Here is a 26,079-nt window from a genome sequence, read left to right as displayed (position 1 = left end):
GATTTCTAAAGTTCATGAGGACTACGTACGCATCAGAAAATAAACCAAACAAAAAATAATCAGAGGCTGATTATGCTTTTTTGGGAAGCCAAATGTGAAAAACTAATAAAAGGTTTTTTCCTTCCTTTTGAAATTCCTGAAAGGTTCAAAGAACAAAAACAAAAAGATGATAAATAAACAAAAAAAATATACTAACCATATGCAAATCATCCCTCATTATAAAATGGGCTGATGACTACATGGAGGCCTAAAATTGTACTTCTAAAATTAATTGGTGTTGAGGTCACCTCTTCAGTCTAAGGATAACAACTTTCAAACTATTCAAGGACTGATCAATTTCTAAGACTATTGTAAGTTGTCTACTCTCATTTTTGCTTTGATCTTCTTGCAGACCCTCTTGTACATCTCCCAACGAATTTCAGAACCGCGTCAATTAAAATAACCGGCAACGCAACCGCCAAAACCAAAAGCCACTCATTAAAGCTCAGGGGCACAATGCTAAATACTTGAGCTAAGAATGACACATACAAGATAAAAAAGTGCAGCCCAAATGATATGGACATTGCCAAAAGAAGCCAAGGGTTCACCCACGGGGCATTGTCAAAAGGCTTCCATCTTTAGACAGAGCATTGAGAGAATTGAACGTTTCAATGGCTACCAACACGGAGGGGGACAATGTCATAGCTTTGACTTTACCGGTATGGAAGTAGTCACATGGGTTGTCGTCAAAATAGATGACTCTAGAACCAGCGGTTAAGGGAGCTGCACTGAAATTATTCCAAGAGGATCATTGACCCTAGTTGGCCAGCTGAGAGTAAGTTACAAGAGTACGTCCATCCCCACCGAGGTCAATTCCCAAAAGGGAACCATGTGTATACCATATAGTGAAGACACCAACAGTAGCTAATCCAACATAAATTCGAATAACCTGTGAAGTATAACAAAATGAGTTCCCAACATGTTCCTTAAATAAATGGCTAATCATTTACTCTGTAAGCTAATACTGATTTGAGAAATGAAAACCGTAACCTTTGGCGGTGGATCGCATTTGTAGTGTTTAGAAGGTTAATAGTCAATTGATAGTATCAGATTCATAGAACTTAAACAATCAGAAACATCACTAAATTAGTTTTGGATTGCATAAAGAAACATCTAGAATTTTAGAATCAAGATTGCAATTATTCACTATTTATCTTCTTTATTCCTAAGAGTTCCACATTGGATATTAATATGGCCTGAATAATGGTTATCAGTGGTGGGCATCCCTCAGCTTAACCCAAATTCTAGGAGTATCTTTTATGATTCTTCTCCAAGGCCTTCAAGCTCACAGAATCTGATTGCAAATATTATAACACAAGCTTTATATTCAAGTAATAAACGATAATGTGTTCTGGTCATTAAAAGGAATTAGATTTAACTGATCTGACATTAGATATAATTTTCTAAGTAACATAGTAGATATCATTATGTAGTCATTTGAATCATCAAGCCAAAACCATCCAGTAGTAAGAAAAGGCATCGGTTGTTCTTGTCTGTTAGGGTCAACAATATACCAAAAATCTCACATCACAAAAATAAAAACTTAGAACATAAAATTTGCAGAATGAACCAACCTTCAGTATATCAGCCACACCTACAGGATAGAACTCCCTATGTATAGCAGTCCCTGGAAGTGCATCCCCTTCATCATTTTCTCAGTCTTTTCTTTTTCTCCCCCACTTCCTTTATCAGGAAATAACATGTCAGTAAATACTCCCATCTCATGCAAAACAACAAATTAATAACCAGGTATTGTTTATAAAGATGAGCAAATTCTAGGCAGTTCATAATAAATAATGACATGCCTGTTGTGCCAAGCGCATTGGACTGCAGATAGGACCCCTCTAGATTTTCAAATGGTGCATTACATGGCAGTTGAAGCCTGCAAGAATATTCAGTGGGGCCTCCGGAGTTTTCATGCTTCTCCATAATAAACTCGGGACAAAGAATTGAATATCTGGATAATGAACAGAAGACATCCAAATCATAATTTCCCCTATTTACAATACAAATCAATCTAGGGGTGGAAATAGTTTTTAGTTATTTAGCCCCTACTGTCATATAAAACACCAGGTATAAAATATAAAAGAAGAAAACCTTTGACAACATAACTAATATTGATTGAAAACTCAAAACAGATTTTGCAAATAAACCATTTTGACAAAATCAAATGTGATTCTTGCCAAAAGTGGCCATATCCATAAAAAATTCTCAGCCTCAGTTATTGCATGGCTGCTGGAAAAGGAAAAGCAGTAACCTTTTACAGCATAACTAATCATTGATTAAAAACTCAACATTTTTGAAAATAAATCATTCTGACACAATCAAATGTGATTCTTGCCTAAAGTGGCCTGTAGTTTAGACTACGTGATCCCATGTCCACATCCTAAGGGACAACTATGCTACATTATTTGAATAAACAAACCATAGTATGACTCTGATAAATAAACATGACGGTATTCGACCTAATTCAAATTCAAAAGTAGCATAGTTAAACACAAAAATTCAAAATAGAAATGGAAAAAATTCAAGAGTTTACTTGGGTCACTGTAAAACCTATCACCAGCAGAGTAAGAAGTGGCAACTATCCATTCCATCATCTTGATTGAAAAGTACTACAAACACAAATCATATTAGTGCAAAGAAACCACAGAACAATGTTGTCTATAAGGATAATTATAAAATAGTAACACAACTAACAACAACCGTCATTGACAAAATTTTCTGAAGACATGAGTTTCTTTTGTTGAGATCTGACACCCTTTTTTTGAAAACGTTGCTACAGCATCAACAAAGGCATTCCCATGAATAGATTTGATATTTCTCGAATTTGGTTTGGCTTTTATAGTCATATTTTGAAGATAAATGGGAGCATTAAAATAAGGAATCTCCTTTTCATTTGTAAGTTTTGTGATAGAATCTCCTTCCCAAGCATGGATAAAGGTTGAAACCTATGCATACACAAAAAAACAAAAAAAACTCAGATAAACATAAACAATTATCTAGCTTCAGCATAACAAAACCAAGAAACACTATAGCAGATTGGATCATTGCCAAATCAAACATCAGAATCATAAATCCACATCTAACCCTAAATTACCGATATTGACAGTTATCTTTTTCTCGTCAATGGAAGATGATTGAAGAGGAGTAAGGAAATGAGCTTGAAGACCTTTGAGTCTCTTCTTCAATAGCACGGTTGGGTTCTTCAATCTTCCAATCTTTGATGTCAGATTTAATTTATCAAAACCTGCACCAACAAAAAATATCAACAATAACATAATCTTCGGTGTTTCGTAAATATAAGAAGAGAGTATGAGACATGGAAGTTGTAAGATTTCAAAATGAATGGAAGAACATAGAGGGGATGGATATGAGGAACGGGAAAAGGAGATGATCGTGCTTGTAATGAGTGATGGACGGTTTGTGTAGATGGAAGAGAAGTTTGTGTAGATGGAAGAGAAACCGCTGTGTAGATGGAAGAGAAGTTTGTGTAGATGGAAGAGAAACCGTTTTTATTAAACCCTGCGTTGAATGAGGAAAACTTTTACTGAGTTTTGAAACAACAATTTTAGAGTTGCTTAATGCTAAACCCATCCACGTGGAAGATTATGAAATAATAAGGGTAATTAGGGGTTTTTAAGAACACCTAATTTTCTTATATGATAGATTTGAATTTTTCTTTTTGAAAATATGTGTGGTTTGAAGTTTTTAAAATATATCACATTTTGGTCAAATTACCTTTTTTACTTGTATATTTTATTATTTATTTTATATATATTTAGATAATCAATAAATTATCATTTTTAACGATATTTTTTCTTTTTTAATAAGAGAAAATGGGTGATGCACTGACAGTGTAAAAAAGTTTTACACTGTCAACCAATCACGACCATGAATCAGGACAAGTCAGACTGTAATTTTAAAAAAACTTATATGACATGGCAAAACGATTTGTTTCTATTGGATGACAGTGTAAAACTTTTTTACACTGTCAGTGCACTACCTTTAACCTCTTTTAATAATATTAATATTTCTTTATTACTTTATTTTATCTATTACTCTTTCAAAAAAAAATAATTTAAAAAGTATAACAACATTGATTTTTAATAATTATTTCAATAAAAAAATATAGTTAACCCTTAAAACGATTTCAGTTTAACTTAAAATTAGTTTAGAATTAATTTGTACTTGTAATTGATTTTTAATTAGTCTACACTTATAAATCGATTTATATTTTGAACTCTTTTAGACCTAATTTTTTTCAGAAATAAAATTAAAGTAATCAACTTTTTTATTTCAAGGGGAAAAAAATCCATAAATCCTAACAAATATATTTATTTTCAAGGAAAAAATTCAAAAATATCTAACATTCTAAAAATTTATTTATTTTTAAGGAAAAAAATTCAGAAATATCTAACATCCTAAAAAATCAATTTTTCTTATTTTAAGAATTTTTTATTTTTAAGGAAAAAATATTTTTATTTAATTTTAGGGAAAAAAATATTTTTTTTCTATTTTCATAATTTTGTATTTTCAAAAAACAACTCTTTCTAGGGAAAAATTTGTTTTTTTTTCCTATTTTTGGAAAAACTGTTTTTTTATTTTCAGAGTTCTTTTCCATTTTAATTTTTTTAAAAAAATTAATCTTAACTACTATTTTTAAAACAAATAGTAAATCATTTAAATTTATTTTTAATTTAAATTTAATTAACTGAATTGTTTATTTAATGTGATTTTTTCCCATAAACCTCATAAACAAAGAAGGATAGGGTGGAGTAAGCCAAGAACCTAGGAGAATCTAAAGTTAGGAAGGTCTAACTTGTTTCTAAGTAGATCTTATCTTAATTTGAATGGGAGAGAAGCCCACCAATGCGTTCTCTTTAATTTGCTAACAACATGCAATTATGCCACCTTTGTGAATTTTTCAAGGAACTAAGTGATGAGACTTGCAAGCTAAACTGGAAAGGAAGGAATCCATTTAGAATCAAATGAAATGCATGCCAATGCTTGTCGTGAGGGATTTTTATAACTTCAAGAGTACATACACATTGTATTCCAGGCCATAGTGACAAGCTTCCAGGCCATAGTGACAAGCTTCCTGCTTTACATGCACTATTACGTAAAAGTTGTTTTATAAGGTTGAAAAAGAGATACTACTACGCTTGACCAGCCGTTTTGAGGTAAGGCGTGGTTGTATGTATGATGTTTTGTAACACGGTCTTGTGACCATGATTATAAGTTATGTAGTGTGCTTTCTATCACAATTGTTACTTCAAACAAGCGTTGTGATATTCTTTAATGCATAACATTTAACAACTGTTGTTCTAAACAATCATTGTGATATATACACCGAGTTTATTATAAATAATGTGGAATGTTTATTTCGCCAATGTTCACTAAATATATAACCTTTCAATTTGATCTAGAACATTAGAATATGACAAATTAAGTTATACTAGAAGAACAAGTTACACGTTCGATGCTAAATAAGAATTATTCAGCTTCTTATCCACATTTTTCTGTTTAACAGTTAGAACTTAGTTTAATGCTCCTAATTCTTCAACCTCCCCTTCCTTCACTTCACCTGCAGGCTACTGCTCCTACCTTAGCTATTATCATAAAAGGGCCAAATATTTCATTCTCATCTTTTGATTTTTTTCTCAAAGCAGCATATTGTTGTCTATAATTTTGTAACCTTACCAACACCATGCCCCTCACCTTCAGTTCTATCTCTCCTCTTTTCTTGTCTTCCTCGATTTTCATATACACTTGTGCTTTTTCGTAAAGGAAGTATTGTTTGAAAAAAGAAAGTTCTCAAACCATCAAAGCTTTTTCCTAAACAAGTGATGTTCTGTTTCTGATGTCACGTGATAAACTCTTCTACATTATTACCAAATACAATAAAAAAATAACAAAACAACCGGTCTCATGATTCCACAAAGAAACAAAAATAACAAAACAACCGGTCTCATGATTTCACAAAGAAACCAAACAAAAGTATATACTATTATAAACAAAAATTTACTTTTTAAATTCACTAATCGAATAACTGGTGTATTTAATCTATATATAAGTCTATATAGATCAGATACATGATTATTCAATCAATCTAAAAAATAAATTATTATTTATAAAAGTTATAATAGTAACAGAAGGGTGTCCTTGATAAACTCCTATGAATCATTCTTGCTTTATATTATTCTTGCTTTAGCTGTGATGTTTACACAATGAGTTTTAATTCTACAAAATTGACACATGATTACTACATCTAACTTGTATAGAAAACTCTATTATACCAAATTGAATGAAGAAGCATGTGAAACAAATCATACTTAACAGGCTCATGATGCCAAAGAAAATGTTCCTGCACCATTTTCACCCTCTTATGCATTTCCAAGTATCGTTCTTCCGAGATCGAAACCAGTACATCCCTCAAATAAGCAATATGTTTCTCCTTGATGAACACAGCAAAAGACTCCCAATTCAAAACCTCGAATAACGGAGGAATAAAATTATCCGATATGATAACAGGAACACACTCGTGGAATATCGCCTCGACCACGCGAGGACTATTAACTTCGTGACCTCGTGCGCATATGCAGAATCTGCTACTCTTCATGAGCTCGATGTAGTTTTTGTTACCTCTGACGTGTGGTAACGGGCCGGAAATTTTCATGTCGGGTTCTTTGTTCTCCCAAAGCTTCAATAGCATAGGCCGAACGTAACCGTGTAAGCCGCCTGCGAAGAAGGCTAGGATGGGCCGTTGAGAAGGAGGGTTGCCGCCTATGTTTTTTAGAGGATTCTCATCCGATCTAACGTAAGTTTCGGGAAGAGATACATCTTTTCCGATCTTGAATCCTACTTCGGTGTCAGCATTGCAAAGTGCTCTGATGCAATTAAGCATTCGCCCTCGTGTTTCTGCAGGAGCCTGAGAAATTACTGATGAGATTGAAAATTATAGTTCTTTTCGAGAAAAGGCGAAGAAAATGCATGAATCATGATTTGCATAAGTATAAAGAACCATACCCAATCATGGCAAGCAACAACAAAGTGATCTGTTCCATTAGTTCTATTCCAGAAAGGATACTTTCCAGCAATCATATCGACATAGTTTTTCATGTACTCGATTAAGTTTGAACGTTTGTGCGAATTACGTACATAAAGAGTTAACTGCAACAATCTCGAACTGAAAGGTATGTAAAACAAGTGAGCCTTGTCAGGATCTTGAGTTGTAAACTGTTTGTTTCCTTCCATTGATTTCATAAACCATCCTTCTGATGCATATATTCCTTCCAGTAACGGTTCGTGGAAGATTGGCTTGTCTCCGTCCGGGTAGATGAATACTTTCAACATCTTCTCCATTAGTTCGTAACTCCTACAAGGGACACCGAACGAGTTTTAAGAAAGAGTACAATCACTGGTGACCAATGTAACTACTAACTTACTAACATTGGCTAGAATCGTGAACTTATAGTCATATCAGATGCCTCTGGACTCTTTGTAAAAGATCCACTGCCTCTTAATGAGGCGAATTAGGCTCAAGACTAGATTTTGTACATTGAAATATGATAATTGTTAATCATATTCATACCTTCTAAACATGGAAACATTCCTGTATAAAGGTGAGTAAAGTCTCGAATCATTCATAACAATAGGCGCATTTTCAATCTCCGATTTTGCATTCAATATCTCCGCATTAACAGCTGAAGAACTCGCGGGCTTCTACAAAAAACGGTTAAACCAAACCAAATTAGAAATCTAATAACAAACTTCCATAAACACACACTAAGGTATATGTCTTATAATTCAATACATACCACTCCCTGCGAATGCAAAGAATCATGGTTATGCTGCAATATTAAGTTCATCTCAGATATTGAAACTACTTTAGAAGGCCTCCTTTTGGAATTCTTCCAAATCGCAGACGCATCTTTAACCGTCGTCGCATTGCTACGTTGCAAAGAACTCAAAATTCCATCCTTTGGATACGCTTTTGAATCAAAAAATGATGTATTGGGCGAAGGCACCATAGGTTGCGGTGCAAGCAAGGAAGATTGATTCCCTTGTGATGTTAAATTAACATCTTTTCCATCAACACTACTCATTGATGAACTATCATTTCTAAAAACAACAACAGTTTCAACTCCTTTACCCTTTTCTAAACTTGCAACTTGATCTAATGAAGATGATTGAGGACTAATTGAGCTAGAATTAACCATAGGTGTATCCATTGTGAAACTTTTGATTTTGGCAGTAAGAGAAGAAAAAAACTCACTATTTGGAAGTTCAGAAAATTGAAGTACAAAAAGTAAAGCTATTGTTACTCCTAACAATGAAACTAATCTCCTTGTTTCTCTTTGACATAGAAATCTAAGAAATCCTAGATCCATTTTTTTTTTTGTAACTGCTAAATCTAACATACAATTAATACATCTACCTACAACAAGAAACTGAAGCAAGGTTTAATGGAAACTTCATAGATCACACCCATCATGAAAAATGTTCAAAAATGGAAATTTGAAGGCAAACCCATTTGAGATCTTGCAAAAAAGGTGATAAATTTTGTGAGGGTTTTTGATGGGTAAGTAAAGTAAAAGAGAGATGAAAGGTGTAACAGAATCATATGATGGCACCGACAGTGGAGAAAGGATTTGTTTAGGAGAATGTTTGTGTTGTGTTGGGAAAAATAAAAGATGCGACACTGTTGAAGGGTGGAACCTGAAGAATAAAAGATGGGAGGAAAATGAGGAGAGTAACATGGTGAAAAAGTCAAATGCTGGTTTATACGTTCATGCACGTTCTCTATTTTTCTTTAGTTTAACCAATGTATGTTACTAAAAATGGTACATTAAACTTAGTTATATATTAATTTATTGAATGTCATTATTTCGTCCAAAAATCTTAGTTCAGTTAACAAAAAGCCGGTTAATTAGGAAATAATCCTTTTATTTATTGAGAATAATTTACTTTTATTGAATAGGTAATTAGTTATTATGATTTGTAATTAGTCATTATGGATTTTAACTATCGACACTATTATATATAATATCAAATACAAAGAGAAAGGCTTAGATAGCTGAGACGGCACCTACGACGCCTCAGGGTTTTGGGGGAGGGTCTTTTGATTTGTCATTGTTGCCTCTGTACCCGAGTCATCTTACTAGACATGTCTGAGACAGAGAGGTATACATTTATAATTGTTGTTATAGTTAATTTTGTTGATATAATTTTCTTATTAATTTTTGTTTAATGAATTTTTATAAACCATGTATGCTGGAACGTAATCCGTTGAAAGTCATTAATCATGGACGGAAGATCTTTAAACTCATACCTCCTACAAAGTCATGGTTTGATAACTCTTGGTGCTTTCAAGGTTGAAGGACCTGACCCTTTGTTGAGGTACCACAGTTAATCATGGTATGATTAACACTTTTGTTGAGAGGTGACACCATAAGATGTCCTCATTCCATCTACCACATGGTGAGATGTCGATCACACTCGACGACGTCGCGTGTCTGTTGCACCTTCCGATAAAAAGGAGGTTTTTAGACCATAAAAGGTGTAACAAAAAGGAGGTGTTGGAGTTGTTGGTTGGTAAATTGGGAGTTGACCCTGAGAAAGCTTTGTGTGAGATGAATTCAATTTGTGGTTCTCATGTCAGATATAGTTGGTTGAAGAAGGTGTTTGATGATGAGCTTTTGCTAGCACAGTAGGCTCATGGTGATCCGGAGTGGGTCGCCCATCACAGAGCGTATGTTATGAGAGCATGCCTGTGATAACTGGTTGGCACTGCCATTTTTGTGGACACCAGTTCCACTTATACTGATGTCATGTACATGCGGTTCTTTGATGATTTAGAGCGGATCCATGAGTAGAACTAGGGGGCAGCTTGTTTGGTGTACTTGTACCATAAGCTGTTTGAAGGCTGCAAGTGGAGGATGAGGCAGATGACCGCCAGAATTACACTCTTGACGGTAATATTTATTGGTATTATATTGTGATTCCGTGTTATTAATTATTGTGATTCCGTTACAAACTAATAATCATTGTAATTAGGCCTAGATCCTACAACACTTACCCCGTATCTCGGGTTGGTCATTTTCTGCAAGATATACTGAGGACCGTCTGCGTGCCACTGGATTCGACTCTCTCAGAGGGAACCAGGCGACAAAGCCGTTCAGAGTTATATTGACCGGTTAGTTGTTGATGATATACACTTCCAGTCATACGCTGCCCACCGTATCACGATTTCATTTGACGACGTTGCCTGTTTACTGGATGGCTGGATTGTGGGTCGCACAAGACGGCTCCTTATCTGCTTGAGCGCGTCATGCGCCAGTTCGGGTACGTGCAGGATATTCCCCAGAATCCAGTTGTTTCTGCTTCTCCCCTCGTGAAACGGGGGGATATGGATGACTTATATGATGATTTTGAAAATCAACTTGTGCCAGATGAGGCCCGTAATACCGTAGCACCAAATGACTAGAGCTACGCTGACGGTTATATCATTTGGTTCTTCAAGGTGTCATATCCATACCTTACACAAGAAGCTCCCTAAAACCGATAAGTGCTAAAATGTTGTTATTTTGAGTATACATTTGTTGCACTTATCGATTCTATTCTTTCCGTTTTTGTAATAAAATCCCAACTTTTGTGTAAATATTCTTATACTTGAGTTTTGATTCGTTTTATGTATTGTTTGATAGTTTTTTCAATGTTTTATAGATATTTCTGCATATCGGAGCATTGAGGAATAAAGTGTCGAAGACACGGTTTCGATTACGCAGTTTTGAAGCAAAATAAGGAAAATTCTACAGAAGCTCGCTAAGCCAAGCTGTAGCGCGTTAGGAGATTCCCAAACATAGAAGTAGAGTTTTCTAGAGCTCGCTTAGCGAAGTCATCTCGCTAAGCGAGATTTCCTTTACTGTACTAGATATTTTAGGAGTAAAGTGTAGCTCGCCTAGCGCGCCTGCGTAGATTTTTCTTTATATTCTTTCATTTGTAACATTTCTAGGTTATGGTTTTGGGGGGGGGGGGGTTTGTGTCCCAACTCCATCACTTCCATTCTTAGGTTAGATTAGGTTAGAAAACAACTATGGAGCTTGCATTTGGATAATTAAAGATGCGTTAATCATCGAACGGAGCTGACAAACTGGGAGATTTTCTATTCATTTCTCTTCCTCTTTGTGTTTTCTCTCTTAGTTGGGTTTTGTGTATGTATATACTTTGAACTCATGTATATTTGTCATCAATGGTGTTATATAATATATGCTTTACAAATCTGTGTTGATTGTTATCCTGGATTTTTGCTTTGTTTGTGGGGTTTGGGTTGTTATAGAGATATACTTCTTGAATCCTTATCTAGGATGATTATCTGTTAGTTTTTGAACTCTAGAGATAGATTTAAAACTAACAATCACTTGTGTATCTGTCCTTAATGCTTTCATGTTCGAGTTGTGCGTGAGAGATCGCCGACTCGAGAATACAGATGTTCTCGCAACTCCGCGTTAGAGATAACCTTAGTTGTGATATTGTCTCGTGGGTGCTTCAGAGATGAACACAGATGTGAGAGATATGTGATAACATTGATGAGTATTGTAGGTTGACTATAACTGGTCGATAAGTTTAAGTTTAGGAGAAGTAGATTATATGCAATGCTTGATAAGTCTTTTCTTTCCGAAGAATGTATTTTTTTTTGTGTTGATATCTAATTTTGTGTTTTTATACTTTAAAACCCATTTTAACCCAAGCTCGAAAACATAGAAATCGTTGAACGACATTCTAACGACCATCTATGTGGACACGATAAATTCCCGGAATAATATTTCCAAATATTTTGTTGTTTGCCGCTATACAGCTTCAACAGAAACCCACTGAGGCCAGTTCACAGGGAGATTCTAGAAGAGAAGCACGCTAGGGACGATCATGGCACTGATGTGTTGTCTTGGTGTCGTTGTATCATGGAGATTGCACAGGCGGGTATTGATGGAGGATTTTTCCTGATGGGTTTGAGGTTAGAGGTGTATTAGATGCCATCATAGCGGGGGCTCAGGGGGCTCTGATGTACAGGAGGCAACGGAGGAACGCTGGGAGGGTGACAGACCGACTCATAGTCTGTCATACCCAGTAGACTTCGTATATCTTTATGTATTTTGGTTTGGATATTATATTATGTGCATTGACTTTTTGGATTCTATTTAGATATCATTTTGGATATCATTTTGGTTACTTTTAGCGTAATTTGTATTACTTTTATTACTATATTCTTACATATATGTTTATGCTTGAATTGTATTTAAAATTTGTTGCAACTGGTTAATTTTGTAACTTACAAAAACATTTGAAACAAAAGTTGTATTTGTTGACTGACCAGAAATGTATTTTCTACAAAACCAGAAATACATTTTCGGTTCAAAAACGGAGATGCATCTCCGGAAATAACTAAAATCTAACAAAAAAGGTGCGTCCCAAAAATACACATCCAATTTCCCAGGAGCATTTTTGGAATTCCGTTGAGTGTTCTTCACTTCTATAAGGTGGAATAAGAAATTTCCTAATAAAAAACCAATGACATTTCTCGTCAGTCCATGGTAACTTTACCCAAGGTTACTAAACAAACGACACCCAAAATTAAATCCATATCTCGAATACCCAAAACATGTGCCTGAATAGTGACAATCATTTCACCCACATGTAGAGATTCTGCATGCCACCCCACCCCCTTGTTATATATGGCACCCCCTGAATTTATTGAAAAGACCATTATAACCCTATTCAAAATTTCTATTCTTTTCACAAATTCACTTTTTCAATGAAAATTTCAAAAAAAATTGGTGGCGATATAGAAAATGAACTAAATTTCCAGTACAGGGTGATAACTTTTGTAATTTCCGAAAAAATTTGTAACGTACCGAAAATTTCGAATGAACTACTTGAAATTTTGTTGATGCTAAAAAATTTCATCATGGTAATGGAGATTTTGTTTAAAAATGTTGTTCTTTTTTTAAAACGAGTATTTTTGGTATTAAGAAAAATTGAGGGTGCAAGATATAATTTTGGGTGGCATCTTAAATCCTCCCACCTATAACATAATGTTGTCACAGTAACCCGTTGTCATAACTCGATGACCATCGCCCAAACGGACCCCTAGTGGGGAACTTTTTTAATCCACCCCTTGATACTCTTAGGCACCTAGCGCAATTCCATTTATGCTCCTGCTTCTAGAGATACATATCCGGACACACCTTTTTTTGGACAAAAAATTTGATTTTTTTTCTGGAGCTACATCTACGAAAGTATATTAAACTGGTAAACGTTGGGAAAAACTTCAAAATAATTCAGGTCAGAGAAATTTCCATATATGCATATCCGAAACGTCTTAGCGCCATACTTTTTGTATATATAGCTCCGAAAGTTTTTGCTATTTTATAAACCTGCATGATCACTCCCCCATTATTGTTTTTTTTCTTCCACACTCACCTTCAACAACCTAAAAAACCTACATCATCAATATCATTTTTAACTACAAAACTCCAACTTTTTCGTGCAACAAATCAAAGGGAGTAAGAGAAGATTGAATTTCAGGTAAAGATTTAACTTTGTCCATTACATTGCTCACATTAATCATCAAACTTTTGTAAAAAAAAAGTAACGTTGCTCCTGGATATGGATCATCTTATTGCATGTACATATGATAGGATGTGCATTGACTTGACGCAATACGAGTTTTCGGAAACCTTTTTTCCACTTTGCACCGCACCACCTCGAAATCTAAATGATCACATCATGTGTATTGGATGACTTGCAAAATCAAGTCATTTTGTACAAGTTCACTTGAAAGCGGAATGCCCGATACCACCTACATCACCGGAATGGGCGACTCATTCAACCACAAATGCCGAGACATGGCCGAATCGTTTTGTTGAAAGGATGCACGAATTCGAAAGATTGAACAACATTGAAAAGGAATCGAATGCGGAAAATTCCAAGGGGGACCACCGATAGATTTAGCCGGTGATACTTGTTTTTTATTCGTTTTAAATTTTTGAAGTGCAATATACTCACTTTTTAACATTGCAATATACTCACTTTCTATATTCTATTCTAGTTTAAAAATGTATTAGCAAAAGTTCCGGATATGTCTCTACTAAAGGTACTTAAGTTTGTAGTTCCAAAGAATGTTCCGGAGAGATACCTCTGGAACCAATAAATATGGGGTCGTTCTATGGATATAGATACGGAAAGAAGTTTCACATAAAATGGTTGGTCCATATTGACCTAGGTTTTCTTTAAATTTGGGGTTTCTTATGTTGTCTTTCACACAAACACAAAAATGTCTCAATTGTATGATATCAACATTCGTTGGTATGTCGCATGTGTCTCCTACTCAGACAGCAAAACACCAAGGCGGATGTTCAAACTCACCGAGTACACCTTGCTCGACGAAATTATTGACGAAATCCACTATCGTCTGCCTTACGGAGAAAAACGAACGATTGTGAAGCTCGAGTTTCGTTCACCTTCAGTTGACAACGAAGGGAACATCGTTTACAACAACTTTGAGCTCAAGAACCGAGAGGATGTTTTGGCGATGTGGCGAACGTATTTCAATTTCAAAGAGAAAATCCCGCTCGAGTTGGTAGCGACAGTACGAAGAACGGTCGAGCAAATCTTAGAGATGTGCAAGCGTCCACGAGGCTATTGAAATGTAATATTTAATTTTCTATTGAAATCATCAATGTAATGCCGATTTTATTTTATGAATGTTGATTTTATCGTTGCAATGTTGATTTTCTGGTATTCTATTCCTGGGTTCTTCCTTAAATATACATACGGACATATTTCATAAATGTAGCTCCGGAACATTTTGACATTGAGTAAAACAAAGGTGCGTCTGGAGATACATTTCTGAAAACAGAGAAATATTTTTAAAAGCACACATAGTATTTAAGAACCCCAATTAAGGGATAAGGTAAAAAATTCTCTTTCTTGCCTTAAAGATTTGTACCCTTGATTGAATATCATGTCCGAGGCCACCAACAAAGTAGCCCACGGATTGTTATTGCTTTTGTTTGGACAAAAGAAGGTCAAACCAATTGATAAAACTGAGAACACAAACACAAACAGAATCTGGTTTACTACTGCACCCTTTATATATTATCAAACAAAGACAATAACAATCGAGAGCATATGCTCCTCAAAGAGACCATGACATCTCTCTACTATCTTTACCGGCCAAGTGGTTATTTTTTAAATACAAAACATGACATAACTCTCTAATACAAACTACATACTTAAAAAAAAAATAGAATGCATAACTGCCACAAGATAACTGCATACTTCAAATAAAAACATACTTCTTAAGGATAACTTCTTTCTATAAGTTATTTCCCTCCACTCCTTTCTTTTTCTTTTCCTCTTCAACTCTCTACACTTTATGCTTGTCCCACTTCCACTAACACATCCTCCTCTTTTTACTTAGGCTCTTGTACTATTTTAACAATGGGATTGGTCCTCTTAAATTAACGATTGAAAAGTTGAATACAAAAAAAACGGAGAATAATATAGAGAATTTTATTTACACCTAAAACATAAAGAATGTACACATCAATAAAATCACATTATAAATCAATAACAATGCACTAAAATTCCTCAACTTTCATCAGAAAAACTACATTTCTTACATAAAAATTGTTTTATCCAGCTCTTGCAGTGAAGACTCTATTGTAACAAATAGAATGAAGTATCATATGAAATATATCATACTTAACAGGGCTATTATGCCAAAGAAAATGCTGTTGCACTTTCTTCACTCCCATCTGCATTTCAAGATACCTCTTTTTTGGAATGGAAACAAGAATACTCTTCAAATTTGGAATGTCCTTCTCCAAAACAAATACAGCAAATGATTCCCAATTCAAAACCTCGAAAAAAGGCGGCACGAAATTGTCCGATATAATAACCGGAACACACTCGTAGACGATAGCCTCGACAACTCTCGGACTGTTAACTTCATATCCCTTTGGACAGATACAATACCTGCTACTTTTCATGTACTGGACGTAGTTCCTGTTCCCTTTTGACTCTGGCATTATGCCGAAGATTTTCATATCAGGATCTTTGTTTTTCCAATGCTGTAGGAGAATCGGACGCACGTAACCGTGCATACTGCCTGCAAAAAAGGCAAGAGTTTTTCGCTTTAAAGGTGGTTTTCCACCGAGGTCTCTGGTCCGATTGTGCGGATTGATGTAAGTTTCGGGAAGTGACGCGTCTTTTCCTAACACGAAACCTTCTTTGACATCAGCATTACATAGAGATCTTATGCATTTCGCCATCCGCTGCTTTGTTTCCGAAGGTGCCTGCACAATGCAGTCCAAAGAGCCTGACTGAGAGATCAATTCAGTTTCATAAAATTGTAGGTGCCGTGTAATTTCATGTAAAAATTTCAATTTATCAGCTATTATTCATCAACAATCAATTATCAGTCATCAGCTATAAGCTATCAGTCATCAGCTATCTTATTAACTATTAGGTATTTTTACCTAAAAAATTGACATAGAAACGACTGACCCGTTGAATTAATAAAAACATACCCAATCATGGCAAGCAACAAGAAAATGATCAGCACCTTCTGTTCTGTTCCAGAAACTATGCTTTCCAGCAATCATGTCTACATAGTTATTCAGATAGTGCACTAAGTTCCTGTAACCATGTAAATTCCTATCATACAATGTTACCTCGAGCCTTCGAGAACTGAAAGGTAAGTAAAATAGGTGTGCCTTCGCCGCGTCTTTAGTAACAAATGCTTTATTATCTTCCATCAACTTCATGAACCATCCCTCGGAAGCGTAAATTCCCGAAAGATATGGTGAATGCATTATCGGCTTAGACCCTTCTGTGTATACATACACTTTGAGAGTCTTTTCCATCAACTCATAGCTCCTGATAATTACACAATAATATCATAATTTCAAGGAGATACTTCCGAACAATTTTCAAAACAAAATATACGATAATAAGGAGACGATACCTCTTAAACATGGAAACATTGCGAAAAAGAGGAGCATAAAGGTTTCCAAGATCAGTTACAACAGGTGCATTTTCGATCTCAAATCTAGCTTGTAGTAGCTCTTGATCAACAGCTGAAGACCATCTTGGCATCTAAGCACAAGTTAGCAATATAAGAAAAGTACATAAGAATAAACAATATTAATGAAAGAAATAAACCAAATTACAGTAACTTGTATACCATTGATCGATACGAAGCATAGTTTTGCAGCAATAACTTGTTCATATCCGAGATTGATGTCGTCTCTAGAACTTTAATAAGAAGAGAACCATTCATCTCCTTAGACACATTTGCTATAGAAGAGAGGTTGGTAATTACATTGAGATCATCTTGTAATGGCTTGAACCTCTTATCATTGTTATCTATTAGAGATGCAGCAGTTTGAAATTTAGAAGGTAGGAGAAGGTTAACATAGGGAAGGTCAAGGTATTGGAATACAAAAATGAGAACAAAGGTAATGGTAATAATAAGGTATAAGAATCTGTTTCTTTGTACTTGAATCATTTTGGTAGAATTCCTCAACAATCATGAGTTGACTTGAGTTGCAATAATCAATTCTGCATGTTATAGCACAATGAAAAAGCAGATCTAGTCAAGTAGTACTAACAAATAACAACCCATTTCACGGCTTCTTGTCTCTCTAGACGGGCAGTATTCTTGAAGAAAGTTGACAGAATTATTTTTAATATTACTCTTACCTCGTAATTGTTCTCTTTTCAGCAGAAATATGTAACATTACTCTCATATTATAAAATGAAAAATCGTGGGGACAAGATAATCTATAAAATTGTATAAAGAATATTATATCAAATAAAATATTAACATCATTTTCTCGTTCTATTATATTTTATACTGTGAAGTTCTGGTACAAAATGATCAACCATCAAGGAAACGCAGCATTAGATGTTGGATTGAAAGAAGGACTCAAAATCATTTGGGGAGCAGTTGTTCCTTCGAAAACTCAGATATCTGGATGGAGATTGTTAAGAGACAGATTACCAACTCAGAGACAACTTCGTAGAAGAAATATTATAACTCAAGATCCTGAAACTTTGTGTGTACTCTACTTTGTGTGTACTCTGTGATTTACAGGTGGAAGATGTCGAACACTTGCTCCTGCATTGTATCAAGTTAGCACCATTAAGGAGCATAATTCTAATGTGGCTGGATATCCATTTGCCAACTGGATTGGACTGTTGTGGACATCTATTGAATTGGGTTGAATTATTGAAAGGTAAATTGAAGAGTAATAGGGCTGCAAACATTGCAGAATTGGACTTTAAGGACTTATTCTACATGATAATTTGATACTCTTGGTGGTGGCTTGCTTTAGGTTTTAAGGGAAGCATTAAATGTAATTTCTATGAGTGGTTTAAAACCCTCTTTTATATTTATGATTTTCTGTAAGCTAAAGTTGTGTAATTGTTTCTTTCTTGTAAGGGTTGGAGTACCCCTAATACTCATATTCTTTATACAAGAGTTGCTTATGAAAAAAAATTATTTGAATATTTCAAAGCATTGAATCATCACTATTTAAATTTGCTTTTCTCCTATGACCATAATGTTGAAACTGTTGTTTTTACCACTTCAGTTGGTGTAACCGGTTATGCTGTTTTCCGTAACCGGTTACGAATCCGTGAAACAGAGTTACTGGAGGTGTTGTAGTTGCATAATCGGTTATGTTGTTTGCTGTAACTGGTTACACTGAAGCATAACTGATTTTCTGTTTCTGTTTTGGGTGTTTTATTCATTCCAATCATTTTGTAATGTGCACTATATAAGGAGCTCACTACTCCTATTTGTTGTTAATCTTCAATTTATCCACTCACCCTCAATTACTCTCTTATTCGTATGTCCAACATTTGGCATCAAGAGCACTGGTTCTGATCCGATTCCGCAGCAATAATGAGTACCAATGATCGAATCCCTACCAATTTACCGATTCTTGATTCGAAGAATTATGACAAGTGGTCGAAGAAAATGAAGGTCTTGTTTGGATATCAAGAAGTTCTCGATATCGTCAACAATGGTGTCACACCACTTGGGGTTGAACCTACATCTGCACATCAAGCCACCTTCAAGGAAGAGAAGAAGAAAGATTACAAAGCTCTCTTCTTGATACACTCTTGCGTCGATGGTCATAATTTCAAAAAGGTCGGTGATTGCGAGTCTGCGAGGCAAGCTTGGTTAATTCTGGAAAAAGCATATGCTGGGGCTGCGAAGGCGAAGATTGTGAGGTTACAAACTCACAAGAGGCAATTCGAGTTAATGCAAATGGAAGAGAAGGAAACGATCAACGATTATGTGACGCTGAAGCAACTGGAAAACTCATCGAAACAAATACAATGAAGTCGCCATCGAACATCTATTTATCCTACAATAAGGAATGGAAAATATCGAAGAAAACCAAATAACAAGCAATGGTCTCAAAGAAAGGGTAAGGGTGTCTGTTACGTGAGGGGAAGGTATTAGCACCCCTCACGTCTGTGGTACTCCACAGGATCCATTCTTGCTAGTTTTCTAATCTAAGGGTGTGTGTGTGTGTAACATGCTATGTGCTAAGGAAAACATGCAATGGAAGATATACAAATAAGAGGAAACATGCAATGGAAGGAATAAGCAAATAAGCAAGAAATTCGAACAAAAATAAGAAAAGAAAAAGTTCGAACAAAATAAAGGAAAAGAGAAAAGTCCGCTCGCTAGGGTGTTCGTACCCTGTGCCTACGTACCTCCAATGTGCAGTGGAGAAATCAGAGCGCCGTAGTTCTGCTCAAAAGTTTCTGTTTCTATCTCGATTCACGTCTCCTAGAGAAACGGAACCGAGCACCCTAAGGGAGCATGCAAACAAGGAGCGTCACAAAGATCCTAGCAAACATGACATGTGAACAGGCATCACAAATGAGAATATGCGAACAGGCATCGCAAACAGAAAACAGACATGTAACAGGCATACACGAATGTGAGTGTGTGAACAGGCATAACAAGTGATATCATACTAACAGGCATAGCAGATAAAAAGGCAATCATGTAACAGGCATACACCAATGTGAGTGTGTGATCAGGCATCACAAGTGATAACGCGAACAGGCATCGCAAATAACATGTAACAGGCATACATGTGCAAGTGTGAACAAGTATCACAAAGATAAAAATGCGAACAGGCATCGCAAACAACATGTAACAGGCATACATGTGCAAGTGTGAACAAGTATCACAAAGATATCATACTAACAGGCATAGCAGATAAGAAGATAGTGAACAAGCATCACAAGCATATGGCACACAATCGAGCTCTGCTCGAGAAACAAACAAACAAAGTAGTAATCAATGCAAATGCAACACACAAACGAGCTCAGCTCGTAAAGCAAGCAAACTACCGAAGTAGTGACCTGGGGACAGGGGAAGTGCTTTAGCTAGCGGGGAAAGCCACCCGAAGCCGCTATCAACGGGGAAAGCCACCCGAGATAGATACACTAAAGACTCTTAGCTAACGGGGAAAGCCACCCGAAGCTACTATCACCGAGGAAAGCCACTCGAGATAAACACGCCACAATCTGTTAGCTAACGGGGAAAGCCACCCGAAGCTACTGTCAACGAGGAAAGCCACCCGAGACAGGGACACCACAGACCGTTAGCTAACGGGGAAAGCCACCCGAAGCTATTGTCAACGGGGAAAGCCACCCGAGACAGGCGGGAAGTAAAAAGAAAGAAGCGGGGAATAATAAACAAACAAATACAGAGCCTCTTTCGAGGGCTTGGCCAGATGAATGTCTACCCTACTTCTCATGTTATGAATGATGCTGCATGCCTACCCTACTTCTCATGGCATCGTATGGTGCGTGAAAGAGTAAAAGGGACGGAGGAGATACCGAGCGGATAACAAATCCGCAGTGAGCTAGCAACGCAAGCAGAACTAAGGAACTTCACGTAATCTAACATCCAGCAAAGCCAGGAGTCCAGCATAAGCGTCAAAGCGATGCGGTATGAAAATAAATCACAACCGTTATGTGGTGCGTATCAAACACAACCACACAAGCAACCTGCAAGAGATACCATCCAGACAATACAGGAATACATCTTATGGATGAGAGATCAAGAATAAGTTCGTGTCCCACAAATAAAGTGGAACACAACGCAATTGAATCCCAATCGAACTCTCTCAAAGTACCTTGCACAAGCTAACACACTTATTAGAAATAACAAGGAACGGCGAACAAAGTCGCTTAATCAGATTATGAAACAAAACAGAGGTAAAATTCTAATTAAGTTCTAAGAACAAAATCTAGCAAGAATATTATTTTTCATGGCATTTTTATCTAAAACAATATAACAAAACTATGTAACAAAGCAATTAAGTTTTAACAAGAAAAATACATGTTTTTGATTACCCTTTTTTATCATCTAAAACAAATATAGAAAACAAAATTTAATTCTAACTAGAAAGGATTACATGTTTTTTATTCATTTTTTATCATGCTAAAATCTAACAAAAGCTATTGATTTTTATGTTATTGTCTAAGAAAAATGTAAAATCAAAGTTAAATCTAACATAAAATCATGGAGTCAGGGGGTGTTTATTGCAGAAAGAGTGGTGTAAAGAGTAGCTAGGGCGCAGGCCCACATATTGATGGCCCAAGGTGATTTTACTATGCAAGCAAGGCAGGGGTGCATGGACTCATGGTAGTGTATGATAGCAATTCGTGAATGCAAGGCCCAAGGTTTGTGATCCACAATGATTATTTGATTCAATTTCAGATTTTGTACTCAAACTTCTCAATCCATTTCAGTAAAAATGATTTAAATTTCCCCAAATTATCTCCACTAATTAACAATTAATCATCAGATTTAATACCTAATTCAAACATTATGCTAATTAAACATGCTAATTCACCAAAGAAATTGAAAGAGGGGCTAGGTTATGTGTTTACGTGTTCCTCTTCTTCTCGAACGAAGAACGGCGATGCGCGCGGCGCGCGGCGCGCGGCGGAGGAAGCCTCCTCTCCGATTAAACTCGCTCACCTCTCGAACTCACGGCGGCCGGAGATTATCAAGCCTCCTTCCGATCAGCCTTTCCCTCTCCCGTCTCTCGGATATCAGTCTCATCTCCTCCGACGAAACTAATGGCGCCAAACTCTTTGCTCATCTCTCAATTAATCTTCTCTCTGCTCAACGATCTCTTCTCGTCTCCGTTTGATCCTTTTTCTCCTTTTGCTCATTTCTGAATCTTGATATGATGTTGTTGTAGAGCAGACAAAGTATCGACGATTGCGTTCGCGTCGACGAAGATTCAGATGCGTCTCGAAGTCGTTGATGAGCCGACGAAGGTCGTTGGACTGAGAGGATGATGGTGAACGCGATGAGATGCGGTGTTGATGATTGATGAAGATGAACCTTTAGCAGTGAAGATGAAGATTAATGGAATTGATGATGAATATGGAAGTTGTTACGATTCGGTTACAAGTTCCGTTCTCAAAGCCTCACAGTCTCACGATTCAATTTTTCTGTTAATTCTTCTCTTCTAATTGCTGTTACAGATGAATGAATTGCAGGGAGATATATGAGATTGAAGATTTGTGGTTTCTTGATTCTTCTGCCGTAAATTGAAGGAGCTTTTTTGTGAAAGATTCGATTGAAGAGAGTGTGGTGAAGTTATGAAGAAGATGAATGAAGATTCCAGTTCTTTTGGTGATCAATGAGGAGTGTTGAAGGTTATGGTTATGATGATGAATGTTCTTGATTGATGGAGAGAATCGAGAGTTTTTTTTGAAGTTTTTTTTTTTGGTCCAAGGTTGAGCGTGGAGAATCGGTGATGAAGTTTTCTGATGAAGAGAGAGGGATCTCAATTCTGTTACAGGTTGTTACATCTTTTTTCTTCTGGTGTTGTTATCAGTTTTTTTGTTATGAGAATTTTCTTCCTTTTTGCAGACATTTCCTTCTAATCTCTTTGTTAGCAATTCTATGCTGAACCGGTTTGAAGTTGTGAAGTTGTGGTTTATTGTTTACGGCCGGTTCGGTTTCGTGTTGGTTTTTGCTTATGAGCTGCTGGTCTTTTGTGTAGGAAACATGGAGCGCAGGGTCCTGACTGGTTTTTTTTCATACCGCAAGTGGTTCGGTTCTTATTCTCCTCTTTTCTGTATGCAGAATTTTGGTTTACAGGGTGCGTCCCTATTGTTTGTATTGAAGGCTATGGGCATAAATGACATAAGTTCTTCCTGCTGGTGGCCTGAAGACGAAGTCATGACATGAGCTTTTACACTGGAGATTAGAAACAAAATAGATTTTGCATATTGATGAATTTGTGAAGGATGGACATTTGAGAATGTATGGATGAATATTTGGGATTCGAAATGATAGTGTACACCCTTGAAAACCTTTTCAATTCAATAATAAATTCTCCATATTCAAAACAAACCTCTCAAATTAATCTTGAAATTCCCATGAAGTTTCATATTCAAAACAAACCTCTCAAATTAATCTTGAAATTCCCATGAAGTTTCTTTCTCTTTTAAATGTATATGTAAACTTTCACTTTCTGCCCTTTGCACTCCACCTTCAAAAATGAATTAAATCAAATTTGTAATGGAGGATACCATAAATTGTTCTTGAAATTTTGGATGAATCTTATGATGAATGCTTGAAACTTGTAACTTAAGTCCATTTTGATTATCTTTGCACTCGAATCCGCTTCAAATCTCAAGGAACAAATTCTAATTAATCTTGTACGCAATGCTCTCCTTAAGCTCATAACTTTGTACCATGACTTCTTTCGTGATTCACCCTATAAGTCCCTTGACTTAATGATATGGAAACAACGGGAACTCTTTAATTTTTCTTGATTTTTGGGAGACGAAATAAACGTCTACCGTAACTTATAGCTCAAATAAAGAGGGCAAATTTTGGGGTGCAACAGACGCGCATTACGCGTTTGGTGAATCAAATTAAGTCGTGTGGAGAAACGATTCTAGAGCAGAATATTGTGTCAAAAATCTTACGTTCTTTAACGCCAAGATTCGATAACATTGTCGTGGCTATTGAAGAGTCGAAGGATCTTACGTCGTTGAGCAAGGATGAGCTTCAAAGTTCCTTAGAAGCACATGAACAAAGAATGGATGAGAGAGGAAATGATAAGGCAAAGGCGGAGATAGCTTTGCAAGCTCGTTTCAATGAAAAGAGTAAATGTTCGAAAGGAAAATGGCCTTCGAAACGGAAGCAAGGTGGTAGTGATTTTCAGAATTCTAAGGGACAAAAGGGTGAGAGCAGCAACTCAAATGGTAATGGTGATCGAAGCAACGCGAAAGGTGGAAAACCGAGAGATATGAGCAAGATACAATGCTGGAAATGCAAGAAACTTGGACATTTTCAAGCAAAGTACGGTGCTAAACATTGGGAATCTAAAGGGGATGAAGCCAAGGTTGCGAGACAAGAGGTGGATGATGAAGCCACACTCTTAATGATGATTACCGATGAGTTTGTTGGCATGACGAAGGTGTTGGACAGCAGGTGCAAGTCACGGGACAGCCGCTACAGTAGTGCAGAAAAGGGGGCTGATTTGTGCTCGGAATAAAATGTGATGATTTCGGTTCGAGACGGAGCCCGAGGCAGCGATGAATGGTATTTGGATTCCAGTTGTTCAACGCATATGACGGGGAGGAAAGATTGGTTTGTGCAAATCAATCAAGTGGCAAAAAATAAAGTGAAGTTTGCGGACGATTCCACTCTCATGGCCGAAGGTTTCGGTGATGTGTTGATCGAGAAGAAGAATGGTGAACATTCTATGATCAAGGACGTGCTATATATTCCGGGTATTAAATGTAGTCTTTTAAGTATTGGCCAATTGCTTGATAAAGGTTACAATATACGTTTGGAAGACAAGATCTTGCGAGTTGTCGATGTTAGTGGTGTGTTGATCCTTAAGGCTCATATGACTTCCAATAGGACTTTCAAAGTTGAGCTGAAAGTATTGGAGCATAGGTGTTTAGCTACAGCTGCAAGTAGAGAGGAGTGGTTATTGCACTATCGTTTCGGTCACTTGAATTTTCGTGATCTCAAAGTGTTGCAACAAGATGGTATGGTTACCAGGCTGCCGCACATTAACATTCCAGCTGAGTTGTGTGAGGAATGTGTGAAGGGAAAGCAACACAAAGGGAGTTTTAGCAAAGATGCGGGTCATAGGACCAAAGCACATCTTGAGGTGGTGTACTCCGACGTTTGTGGGCCTATGCAAGTAGACACGTTCGGTGGCAATAGATGTTTTGTTATGTTCATTGACGATTTTAGTAGGAAGTTGTGGACTTACATCATCAAGAGAAAGGATGAGGTATTTGATGTATTCAAAAGGTTTAAGTCCATGGCAGAGAGGCAATGTGGTCATAAGTTGAAGATTCTCAAAACGGATGGTGGAGGTGAGTATACCTCGGTTGCGTTTGGGAAGTATTGTGATGATGAGGGTATAGTGTGTGAGGTTGTACCCACCTATACGCCACAATAAAATGGTATTGGCGAGAGGAAAAATCGCTCAATTATGAACATGGTTCGAAGCATGCTAAGCGGTAAAAACTTACCGAAGGAACTATGGGGAGAAGCGGTCTCTACAACCACGTACTTATTGAATCGATGTCCTACGAAGAAGCTTGAGAAACTCACACCAGAAGAAGTGTGGTGTGGATTCAAACCGAATTTAAGTCATTTGCGACTATTCGGTTCGGTGGCCTATAAACATGTTCCGGGACAACTTAGAAAGAAGTTGGACGACAAAGGTGAGGAAATGATTTTTGTTGGATATCATTCTACAAGTGGTTACAAGTTGTTCGATGCGAGAAATCGGAAGATTCTGATTAGTCGGGATGTTATTTTTGAAGAAAATAGCAGCAGCACCAACAGTGCAACCGGTTACGGCCAACCAGTACAAACTGGCGTAACCGGTTACGAGTAGAGATATCATAAAAGAATTTCTGCAGACAACAGCGTAA

General features: G+C 36.5%; 2 protein-coding genes and 3 long non-coding RNA genes across 6 annotated transcripts; 1 reads left to right on the top strand and 4 right to left on the bottom strand.

The window, feature by feature from the left end:
- Positions 1 to 95: 95 nt before the first annotated feature.
- Positions 96 to 1,736, bottom strand: LOC131654765 (uncharacterized). Its single transcript, XR_009299567.1, has 2 exons — positions 1,614 to 1,736; positions 96 to 928 (listed from the first exon to the last, which is right to left on the bottom strand). It is a non-coding gene; the product is annotated as an uncharacterized LOC131654765 (long non-coding RNA).
- Positions 1,737 to 1,797: 61 nt separating this feature from the next.
- Positions 1,798 to 3,626, bottom strand: LOC131654764 (uncharacterized). Its single transcript, XR_009299566.1, has 4 exons — positions 3,140 to 3,626; positions 2,746 to 2,990; positions 2,579 to 2,654; positions 1,798 to 1,996 (listed from the first exon to the last, which is right to left on the bottom strand). It is a non-coding gene; the product is annotated as an uncharacterized LOC131654764 (long non-coding RNA).
- A 2,556-nt stretch (positions 3,627 to 6,182) lies between these two features.
- On the bottom strand, positions 6,183 to 8,805 carry LOC131660069 (probable glycosyltransferase At5g03795). 2 transcript variants are annotated; one of them, XM_058929198.1, is made up of 4 exons: positions 7,860 to 8,805; positions 7,634 to 7,761; positions 7,069 to 7,417; positions 6,183 to 6,970 (listed from the first exon to the last, which is right to left on the bottom strand). In XM_058929198.1, the coding sequence occupies exons 1-4, from the start codon at positions 8,460 to 8,462 to the stop codon at positions 6,311 to 6,313; spliced, it is 1,740 nt and encodes a 579-aa protein (XP_058785181.1). In that variant the 5' UTR covers positions 8,463 to 8,805; the 3' UTR covers positions 6,183 to 6,310. The 2 variants fall into 2 exon arrangements, with proteins under 2 accessions (XP_058785181.1, XP_058785180.1); XM_058929197.1 differs by having other exon boundaries at positions 7,634 to 7,764; positions 7,860 to 8,804.
- A 6,912-nt stretch (positions 8,806 to 15,717) lies between these two features.
- On the bottom strand, positions 15,718 to 21,338 carry LOC131660070 (probable glycosyltransferase At5g03795). Its single transcript, XM_058929199.1, has 4 exons — positions 17,291 to 21,338; positions 17,072 to 17,202; positions 16,635 to 16,983; positions 15,718 to 16,400 (listed from the first exon to the last, which is right to left on the bottom strand). The coding sequence occupies exons 1-4, from the start codon at positions 17,612 to 17,614 to the stop codon at positions 15,738 to 15,740; spliced, it is 1,467 nt and encodes a 488-aa protein (XP_058785182.1). The 5' UTR covers positions 17,615 to 21,338; the 3' UTR covers positions 15,718 to 15,737.
- Positions 21,339 to 21,907: 569 nt separating this feature from the next.
- Positions 21,908 to 23,792, top strand: LOC131660071 (uncharacterized). Its single transcript, XR_009300692.1, has 3 exons — positions 21,908 to 22,570; positions 22,645 to 22,964; positions 23,169 to 23,792. It is a non-coding gene; the product is annotated as an uncharacterized LOC131660071 (long non-coding RNA).
- Positions 23,793 to 26,079: the final 2,287 nt, after the last annotated feature.

Source organism: Vicia villosa, linkage group LG3 (genome assembly GCF_029867415.1).
Source record: "Vicia villosa cultivar HV-30 ecotype Madison, WI linkage group LG3, Vvil1.0, whole genome shotgun sequence".
In the NCBI taxonomy this organism is placed as follows: domain Eukaryota; kingdom Viridiplantae; phylum Streptophyta; class Magnoliopsida; order Fabales; family Fabaceae; genus Vicia; species Vicia villosa.
Note: the sequence above shows the minus strand (reverse complement) of the source record. Positions and strands in the feature narration are given on the sequence as shown.

Excerpts from the sequence above, each read along its gene's own strand:
- LOC131660069 (XM_058929197.1), bottom strand. The coding sequence starts at position 8,462 with ATGTTAGATTTAGCAGTTACAAAAAAAAAAATGGATCTAGGATTTCTT. Across the intron at positions 7,765-7,859 it reads CTTTGCATTCGCAGGGAGTG|AAGCCCGCGAGTTCTTCAGC; the intron begins GTATGTATTGAA and ends CGTTTTTTGTAG. Across the intron at positions 6,971-7,068 it reads TTGTTGCTTGCCATGATTGG|GCTCCTGCAGAAACACGAGG; the intron begins GTATGGTTCTTT and ends GTAATTTCTCAG.
- LOC131660070 (XM_058929199.1), bottom strand. The coding sequence starts at position 17,614 with ATGATTCAAGTACAAAGAAACAGATTCTTATACCTTATTATTACCATT. Across the intron at positions 17,203-17,290 it reads ATGCTTCGTATCGATCAATG|ATGCCAAGATGGTCTTCAGC; the intron begins GTATACAAGTTA and ends ACTTGTGCTTAG. Across the intron at positions 16,984-17,071 it reads AATGTTTCCATGTTTAAGAG|GAGCTATGAGTTGATGGAAA; the intron begins GTATCGTCTCCT and ends TGTAATTATCAG.